The sequence below is a fragment of the Quercus robur genome, chromosome 11 (assembly GCF_932294415.1).
Source record: "Quercus robur chromosome 11, dhQueRobu3.1, whole genome shotgun sequence".
Lineage (NCBI taxonomy): Eukaryota > Viridiplantae > Streptophyta > Magnoliopsida > Fagales > Fagaceae > Quercus > Quercus robur.
The window spans coordinates 48220179-48229909 of NC_065544.1; the positions used below are offsets into that span (position 1 = coordinate 48220179).

The 9731-nt window shown below is 35.5% G+C and overlaps 2 protein-coding genes across 3 annotated transcripts; one reads left to right on the forward strand and one right to left on the reverse strand.

Moving 5' to 3' along the window:
* Positions 1–876: 876 nt before the first annotated feature.
* Positions 877–3409, reverse strand: LOC126706811 (uncharacterized). Its single transcript, XM_050406362.1, has 3 exons — positions 3244–3409; positions 3076–3163; positions 877–1949 (listed from the first exon to the last, which is right to left on the reverse strand). Exons 1-3 carry the CDS (start codon positions 3324–3326, stop codon positions 1137–1139), a joined length of 984 nt encoding a protein of 327 aa, XP_050262319.1. The 5' UTR covers positions 3327–3409; the 3' UTR covers positions 877–1136.
* A 3515-nt stretch (positions 3410–6924) lies between these two features.
* LOC126707330 (COBRA-like protein 2) lies at positions 6925–9430 on the forward strand. 2 transcript variants are annotated; one of them, XM_050406921.1, is made up of 4 exons: positions 6925–7033; positions 7390–7836; positions 8639–8795; positions 8974–9430. In XM_050406921.1, exons 2-4 carry the CDS (start codon positions 7489–7491, stop codon positions 9015–9017), a joined length of 549 nt encoding a protein of 182 aa, XP_050262878.1. In that variant the 5' UTR covers positions 6925–7033; positions 7390–7488; the 3' UTR covers positions 9018–9430. The 2 variants fall into 2 exon arrangements, with proteins under 2 accessions (XP_050262878.1, XP_050262877.1); XM_050406920.1 differs by having other exon boundaries at positions 7390–7819.
* The last annotated feature ends 301 nt before the right edge of the window (positions 9431–9731 follow it).

The following is a 9731-nucleotide window of genomic DNA, read 5'->3' on the forward strand; positions in this document are numbered from 1 at the left end:
GATTAGTTCTAAGCGAAAGGGACAAGAGCTATTCCAATTTAATGAATCTCTCATCAGAACTCCTATATATATAGTAAAGAATGGAAAAAAATACTGCCAATTCAATTATACCATACTTAGCTACTTCTCAATGTCACAAGTGAAAAATATGCCACATGTTTAGCCATTTTTGCCTTGGGAGTAACCTTGAAGTTTGTAGCATTTCGCAGAAGACAGTGGGAGCATATGTTGTGTTACACGCTCTGTCCAACTAATTTTTTTAAGGACAATGGGGCTTGCAAGTCTAAATTAACAAATCAAATGCAACAATAGGATTTAGATTTAGTTGCAAGAATATTCATTCTAAAGTCACCAAGGATGCTTGCCTTTTGATCAGTTCATATTTTGATTAAATTAATGAAACCAGTTACTGATAAGCACCTGGCAAAGTGAGACCGAGCTTTGCATTGTTACACCTTTATATATCCGCAATATCATTACAATAATATTATACTTTCCAAGTAATTTCCGTTGGAGATCATCAAACTCATTTTAAATTTTGCTAATTTCATTCATCTCTTGGCATAACTGATTGAGGGTGATTTTATGAGATGTGTGTGGAGAACAGAGACTGATATATTGTGTTACTTATGTTTGGGGGGGTATTTTTGGTGTTTTAGTATATTTTAAATGCCCCAAGGCCTTATATGTTAATGATCCATGTAACTCATCTTGTAGACTTGTAGTTGTCATAATAAAACTATAGATTTGTAACAATCTCGAGAATATGGAACCCTAGTTTTGGGTAAACCATGTAAATCTTAGTGTGTATACATGCTAGTGTTGATTTTTTTCCGTTCTTTCTTAACAAAACTAATTATTCAAAAAACATAAACACATTTTGAGATCAGACTGATGCTTACTTATTACATCATGGCAAAAGAGTCACATGAACTTTTTCTTGGAAGTCCATGCTACACAGACATAATTTAATTCAACACACCTAGAATGAAGGCCTCAAAGAAGTGTCAAGAGCCTAACATTTGCAATTAACTTAAAACCCCATGATAATGAAGCCTCAAACACCAAGAATACCTGCCTGTCTTTCACAAAACTCTTAGGAAATACCAATTCTCCCAAGTTGAAAGTCCATTTCTTCACTTCTTGTGAGCATGGTTTGTTGCAAATGTAGCCTTCAAAATATTCAAGAAGTCATGCTTGAACCCATCAGCATGGAAATGCTGCTGTGGGATGAGCTTTGTGTATAGATAGAATGCCACACATGCAATAGCAGGCCCAGCCCAAAAAATCCAGTGTCCATTCCAGAGGTGGCCCCCTCGAACAAGTGCTGGGCCCAAACACCTAGCTGGGTTCATACCTACCCCAGCATAACCCTTTGCTACTGTCAAGGTTGTTGAAATAAACACAAGAAGGCCCACTACTATTCCAATTATAGAAATGACCACAACTCGGCCCAAAGCTCTAGCTTGGCGATGATCAAAAGCAATCCATATTGCAGCAAAAAGAAGCACAAAAGTACATATTATCTCTAGCCATAGGGCCTGGCTTGTCCCAAGTCCAATCATAATGGGCCCATTTGGGCCTGGTGCAATGACATTGAGTGTGCAACCTCCTAGTGAAAAAGTTTCTTCAATGGTGCTGCTTACCACGGCTTTAAGTGCTAGTGCACCTAGCACAGCACCAGCACATTGTGCCAATATGTATATGACAGCCCTTGAAAGGGAAATTAGGCCGACAAGCATGGCGGCTAACGTGACGGCGGGGTTGATGTGGCTGCCGGAAATTGGATTGATGGCGATGAGGATAATTGTTGTAGTGACAGCAATAAGGAATGACATTATGAGTTTTGGTGTTTTGGTTTCAGTCTCGTAGGTGGAGATGACTATGGTGTCAAGTGCAAAAACAAAGACTGCTGTGCCAACAAGCTCTGCCAAAGATGCTCTCCATACCTGGAAATCAACATTAATTTGTTAATAAGAACGAGTGAATAAACTAAGGTTTTCACTTGCCACAGTACAAGTTAGGGAATGTGATAGTGTGGTAGCTTCCACCTCAAGGGCAGTTGAGCTAGACCAGCCCAAGTCACCAGTCACCTCCCCTATCCTATGTCTTGGTAGGTTGGGTTCATCAGAGCCAGGGCTAATTGTAAACCTAGGACTAGGAATAATTTGAGATTTTCATACATAATGCCTTAGTTTATAACTAATATTCCAAGTGTGCACTATTCTTTCACAATAAATAAATATTGGAATACAATATTTTTCACAATAGTTAATATGGCTTATGGGATTGATGCACAATAAAATTAGTGAGTGGATATTGGTGAAAGTGTTGGTAATCCAATCACAAAAGATCACGTTAACCATTTTGAAAAATATTGTGTTCCTAGTATTATTCTTTTTTTTTTTTTAACAAAACACTTTACTTCCCATAATCTGATGGAAAAATTATACATGCGTCCATTTATTTTCAAAATTTACTTAAATTTCCTATATGTTTCATACCTTACATTCACTTCAGTCCAATTAGTTATTAATATAGATGAAAGACTAATAATGATATTGTTAAATAATGTAAAATGCTTAAAATATCTTTAATTTTTCTATTATAAGATTCTTATAATTATTCTTTACCTCCCATAATTCACAATTATCTTCTTGTATCCAAAGCTCTCAACCCAAAGATAGAAGTCACAAGGATAGTGGGGTTGAATTATACTTTACCTCCCATAATTTGATGGAAAAATTATACATACATTCATTTATTTTCAAAATTTATTTAAATTTCCCATATGTTTCATACTTTACATTCACTTCAGTCCAAGTAGTTATTAATATGGATGAAAGACTAATAATGATATTGTTAAATAATGTAAAATGCTTAAAATATCTTCAATTTTTTATTTTAAGATTATTATAATTATAAGCTCTCAAACTAGTGCCTTCTATCCTTCACACACTCAAATTATAGTTTTAATTTTTGTTCCTTCAAAATAAAGTGTAATCCTATCTTTCTGTAATCAATGATAAAGGTAGAATAGTCAACCCATAGCAACAGGAAAAAAATTATGGTAACCTTCAAAGAGAAGAACTCCTCCAAGCCCAACATCTCACTCAATTTAGTAGTAGTGCACTTCTCTTCCTCAGCTTTCCATTGCTGTGACCTGCAAAAAGATTATAAGGAATACGTTGGACAGTAGATCACTCTGAATAATTCATTTACCCTGAGTGTAGTGTTACTTGCATTGGTGTGGAGGTGCAAGGCTGGACTTTGTTTCCAGCATAGAGACTTTCTTCATCATCCACTACAGGCACATTCTCAGCCATCTTGACCTGCCAAATACTATATCTTTCTTGGTTACACTCTGTATTCTATTTCAATAAATATAGTTAGCATCGAGATGTAGGACTTGGTGGGTTACATATGATTTTTGTTAATAGTCTTGACTTTAATTTCAACTGTTTTCCTTGAACTACATTATCGGCTACTGCTATTATTTAATTTGTGACAACCAAATGTCACTTTTTTCTAATTCAATGTTGAATGAAAATTGTCAAACTTATTTATGCCAATCAAGGAAATTTGACATCTTTTGTAATCGACATATCAAATCTATCTTGCATACATATAAGTTCACTACTGTAGTCTCACATGTAATGTTAGCAACTTATTGACTTGCACTGCACTTATACAATTTTTTTGGCATATAAACAGATATGATTGTGATAGGCCTGATTGCTTCATAGGCTAGAGGTCTAGCTTTCCTGAAAACCTGAGGCAACTAAATTATTGGGTATTTAAACCTCAAAGGTTTCTTCCAATTTTTCTTCTTCACCAAGTGTAGTGATAAAAAGAAAAACGAAAACTACTGTCAAGTTGACAACAAAATGCAGTTGGTAGCACAACAATAATATAATAAAAAAATTTCTTTAGTATATTTTGTTTTATACTTTCAAAGTCAACATATCAATTTGTAAGACATATATAATAAAATTTGTAGTAATTGTATCATCACTCCAAAATATTTTAAGACTCGTTTTACAACTATTGAGATGGTATGTTTGTAATTTGTGTACAATAAAAGTAGTGTCAATTCATGTGAAATGAATATTATAACAATCACAACTTAACATATTAGCAAGCAATAAAAAAAGATGGAAAAATTTGTCTCTCTTTTTACTTTTGTTTAGTCTATGTTAGTAAGTGAAATATGTCTTAAACACCATACTAGAGGAATTACAGTTTGTAGATAAAATTAAAAGTACATCTTAATCAAATGCTTTTATAAAGTGTGAAATTTGATGGGGTTGTTGCTCCCGTGCACGGGTTCCACTGGGGCCTAGTGGGGCATAGAAAACTCATGCATATTACTATAGTTTTAGCTAAAGTACTTTATTGGCCTGAAAAGTTGGAAGAGTATAGTATATAGGGAGACGATCCATCAATGTCAACCAATTGAAAATATGTGATACATAGATAGGAATAGGAGTATGCCCATGAAAGGTTGTTAGCCCATGACTTCACTTCCCTATGATGCTTTGCAGAGTAAACTATTGGGCCACAGGAGGGAGAGTAGAATTTTAATGAAACACACAATGTCTTAAAATGGGCTATTATTTTCGAGGCCCAAGTTACAGTCAAACTTCTACTCTTTTGTCAGATTTTATTAAAAGCCAAATGGAGAGGGATCAGAGGGTGATTATTTATTCGTCAAAGCACTGCCGAGCTATGCTGTCAGACTGTTTGAGCTTTGAGGAAATGCTTGAAGGAAAGTTGACCTCTAAACCGATTTGAAGGAAAAAAAAAAAAAAAAAAAAAAAAAAATCAACTCACTATGTGGCAATTGATAAAACTATCTATATATATTTTTAGTCATATGACCAATTTAATGAGTCATGCTACTTATTTAAATATTACATATAGATGGTTTTAGCAGTAATCACGTAATGAGTTGGAGAAGATTATTCCAATTCGATTTGAAGGAAAACTGTTCTATGCCAAGTGATTGGTGTTTCTTCGAACCAACATGCCAATTGGACACAATGCCATTTCCTACTCAGCAAAAGTGATTGGCTAGGAGCAAGTTTTGCTCATCTCGAACCATTCCCCCCCCAAACACACACACACACACACACACACACATACATATATTGTACATATCATGTTACCATTCTCTTATCACTTGTATTTTTTTTTTCCTCTTTGCACTTTCACGACTACTCCTCCCCCTTTTTCTTTCATCTCTACTTTGTTAATGTCAAATTCATGTCATTAGGGATTAGAAAACACTACCAACCCATCCTAAATCTAATCTATCATGCTCTCACTCCAAGCCAGTTTCTCCACCTAAAAGATGAGACGAGGCATCCCTGATCTGACCTTGCCCCATTCTATTGCCATCATTTGTGTGCCTTTCTTTTAAAAAGGTATTTCAAGCATCGAATATATGTAAAATCTTTCTCATAGTATGTAGATCCTATATAACTGTAGGGTCACATACTATAAAGAGAAAACATGTACCTATAATGTGTGCATATTTGATGCATGAGATAACTAATATTGCCATCTTTTTAAGTTTGTGCTGTGTTACAGCAATGTACAAACTCCACCAAGACATGACCGTAATAATTTCTATAGTAACCAATGCCTAAAGGTTTAGAAATGTTAACAAGGAGAGAACATAAGTGGAGGATCCACCAAACGTTTTCTCTAGTGGATTGAACCACAATCTAACCTCAACCCACCAATAATAATTCTAAGCCAAACCAATGTCACACCGTCATCACCAAGGATTTGAACTTCGGACCTACCCCACACCAAAACCCTAACCATGGGCCATCATCCTAGGTTGTAAATAGCTAATCCATTTATATAAGTTCTAGATTAATACCTTGATGCCTTGCTGATGATCATAGATTATATTTTATCATGAGCTTGGAATATTTATTACATTCAGCAGCCTAAGATGTGGTACAGGAGACATGGAAACATAGAAATATAGTATAAATAAATTATTCAAAATAGTCTGAAAGAACTTTTTCTTTTTTTTTTTTTTTCGCTGAGAAAACCCAAAAAAATTAGAACAATTTGTTAGCCAAAGAATTACATGTGAAGGTATAATAATACTTGGATATGGGTTGGGTTCATGACTCTGCCTCTTTTGTGTAAATGACAGTCCAACAACATTGTGTAATACCATCACTTACATGGATACTTATTTGCTTGCCTTTTGTATAATTGCATGCCATAAATTTTTTGAAAAAACAGACAGTACGAGGAGATGGATGATAAGTTTAAAACAAAGATACCTTGGAATGCCAGGTATATAGATAATGGTAGCTGCAATATTGTGTTTTCTTTTGACCTTAATATATATTATATTATCTTTCTTTTGCCACATATTTTGAGAACAAAGTGTGGACCGTACTTTTACATCTACTATTAAATGGAGTTGCATAAAATAAAAGCAGCCTTCCAATTTTGTTCTGTTGCTAGCATTGCATGAGTGGTCATAGAATCTTCTAAACTTGGTCTCCATGAACCTACCATCTGATTTTGTCTATTCATTAGATTTTGTCTTTTCATACATATTCAGTTGATATTTCCAATGATTCTTCTTTGATCCAAGCGTAAAGATGGATAAGACAAAATTTTTATTTATCCAGAATACAGAATAATTCTTCTTCTTAATAAAGTTAAATCATGGTCTTGCTTGTCACATTCTACCATAACAAACTCTAATCTCTACCAGATTTTCTTCAGAGGAAGATGACACTAATTCCTTCACTTAGATGGTCTTTTGCACTTCTGTCAATAGCATTAGTTGCTATATGCAGTTTATCAGGCATAAAACTTATTCTTTGTTACTTCTTTGATTTTAGTTTTTGGGAGAGACTAGAGATAATTTTTTTTTTTTTTTTGCTTAATCAGATGATGTTTTCTCTGCTTTGCAGATTGCTATGATCCCTTGAATCCAAATGGAAACATTACAGTTACTTTCGACATTCATGATTGGACAAATGATGGCTATCTGGTTAGTGCTTAGTACTGTTTTTGCTCAAATCTTAAATCAGTTCTACCATTTTGTACACTTATTACAGTCCACTACTGTATATTAGACATATTAAGTAGGCATATTTTCAGAACATAGAATATAGAAGACTCAACCATGAACAAGTGGGATTCTCAATGCTGTGTTCCATAACCTAAGAATGCCTCTACACATCATAACTTAACAAGTAATTCAAGAAGCTTTCCAGACTCTAGTACATGGCATCATTAAAAAAATATATAGTTTCAAAGGCAAATATAGAATTCTATAAATTTTGAGGAAGTTTGTGTACTATGTGCCTCTAATAAGATCTCTAAAAACATGATTGTTCTTTGCAGGCAAAGGTTACTATCCAAAATTACTATCAGTATCGCCATGTGGACCAACCTGGGTGGAAGGTAGGGCGGTCATGGACCAACACTGAAGTGATCTGGTCAATGAGTGGTGCCTTTGCCACCCAGCAAGGAAATTGCACAACCTTCAAGTTCCAGACACCACACTGCTGCAAGAAAGACCCTGTGATTGTTTATCTCATGCCAGAGGCCTTACCACAAAATAGGTCAGAGGATTGCTGCCGTGGCGGTCTTCTTTCTCCCTGGGCTATCGACCCGTCCAATTCACTCTCCTCCTTTGAAATGAAAGTTGGCAACTTAGCGGGAAATTTTCCTGCTTATAAGCCTCAAAATCTCACTTTGATGGTACCACGTCCTGGCTACACTTGTGGCCCAGTTTTAGACACTGATCCCACAGTTACCTCTGATATTGGAGGTAGAAGACAAAATCAGGTTTTAAGTACTTCATGCCATATTCAACACTATGCTTTCTTCTTTTTGCTGAACAAATGCAACACTCTTGAAATAACATAGCACACACAACCACCTTTCATTTGCCACAATTTAACCTGGTTTTATGCTTTTAGTAATCTGACATGTGAGATGTGGTATTCTGTTAATCTTAGATTATCTGAGAAACATCTTCTGACAATCATCTGCCAGAATTTCTATTAGATTAAACTCTAGCATTAACTAGTCACAATGAAATTTCAATCAGGTTGGTTTGGTCAACCAACTATCGGTCACACTTTCATATTAATTTTGAAGTTGAACCAACCAAATTCTGGGTCTATGCTTGAATTTTGAACTTCCTGGGAAAACATTTGTCTCCTCACAGAGAAGACTATCTGTATACCTTGTTGAGATATACTATTGCAGTTTTTGTCTTACCATGGTACTATTACTTATCAAAAAGTAGTGGTAAGGTTTCTAGAAACAGGTAACAAGAAGCCCAAGCCAACCTGCCAAAATTGGCTGCTAGACTGAACTAGGCTCAAAATAGCATTCTGTGAGTTTTGATTTCAAATATTAAGAACTATTCCAAATTAATATGTAGTAAACAAGGAAAAAAAAGGCTGAAGACGTAGGTCTGGAATTTTAATAGAGCCTCGTTGATTTATGTATGGAAAAACTGAATCTTAGTTACCTTGCATTAATGAAATTAGTTATACAAATTTTTTTGGTAAATCAGAAGTTTTGTCTTGAATTGCATTCACTATGGACCAAATTCTATAATATCACTTGTGTCTTGCAGAAACATGGAAATCAACTTGCACTTACTCAAGCTTTTTGGCTAACAAAAAACCAGTCTGCTGTGTGTCACTCTCAACATTTTACAACCCCAACATCACACCATGTCCCAAGTGTAGTTGTGGATGCAAAGAGGCAGACCAAACTACAGTTTTATGCAGGTGTGTTCTTATCATTGACTACACTCTTTAACTACGAAAGCTGCAGCTAGTGGAATTTTGGCAGCTTTGTTATCATATGTTTGTCATCAAATTATTGTTGCAAGTTTACATGCTACTCATCTCTCCCTCTATCTCTCTCTCTCTCTCTCTCTCTCTCTCTCTCTCTCTACAATAATAGGGACGAAGTCCAACGCAGTGATCATATGTGCGCAGTACTGTTGAAGCTGTATATTGTTGCAGGTTGGCTGAAACCAGGATGCTGAACCAGCATATTCCAGTTTGAGAAGTTTCTTTGGTAATTGTAGTTAGAGATTGTCAGTTTTACCCTCCATTGATTCAAGTAATTGGTTTTAACATGCCAATGAACTTGAACCGAGCACATTTCTCTCTACTATAGATAGCACTTGGTTATTCCATATATCCAAATGCTCAACAGTGCCCTTTTTTTTTCTTTTTTTCTTTTTTTTTTTTTTTCTGTTAATGTGTATTAGGGTATGTGGGCTTTAGGCCCACCTTGTTTACTTGTATAGCACACTTACTTGTACTGCACACTCTGCCTCCTATATAAAGGCATTCATGTATATTCTATTATTGTGTGAAATACAATGCAATCATTCAATGTTTCTAACATAGTATCAGAGCCATTGCTTTAACTTTCTTGTGTCTTGCAGTCTTGTCTTTGTTAGTATTTTCTGCTGCCTTGACTTCTTTGGTCAGTAAACATTTCCCTTGCCCTCTCCTGACTACTCCACCACCATCAGAGGTGCCCAAGGTTGAATCTTCACCGCAAGAAGCTCGATCACTGCCACCAAGATCACTACCTTTATCGAATCTTCCACATCAGACCTCCGATTAGGACATAAGACATATCACCGTGTAGATTTTCAACCGATCTACAAAATGCCGCCGGAATCATCATCATCTTACCCTCCACGT

Bases quoted from the DNA above. Each gene is read 5' to 3' on its own strand.
- LOC126706811 (XM_050406362.1), bottom strand. From the start codon at position 3,326: ATGGCTGAGAATGTGCCTGTAGTGGATGATGAAGAAAGTCTCTATGCT. The intron at 3,164-3,243 runs GCAAGTAACACT...ATCTTTTTGCAG, and splicing joins CCTTGCACCTCCACACCAAT to GTCACAGCAATGGAAAGCTG. The intron at 1,950-3,075 runs GTTACCATAATT...GTTGATTTCCAG, and splicing joins AGGAGTTCTTCTCTTTGAAG to GTATGGAGAGCATCTTTGGC.
- LOC126707330 (XM_050406920.1), top strand. From the start codon at position 7,489: ATGAGTGGTGCCTTTGCCACCCAGCAAGGAAATTGCACAACCTTCAAG. The intron at 7,820-8,638 runs GTAGAAGACAAA...TGTGTCTTGCAG, and splicing joins AGTTACCTCTGATATTGGAG to AAACATGGAAATCAACTTGC. The intron at 8,796-8,973 runs GTGTGTTCTTAT...CTACAATAATAG, and splicing joins CAAACTACAGTTTTATGCAG to GGACGAAGTCCAACGCAGTG.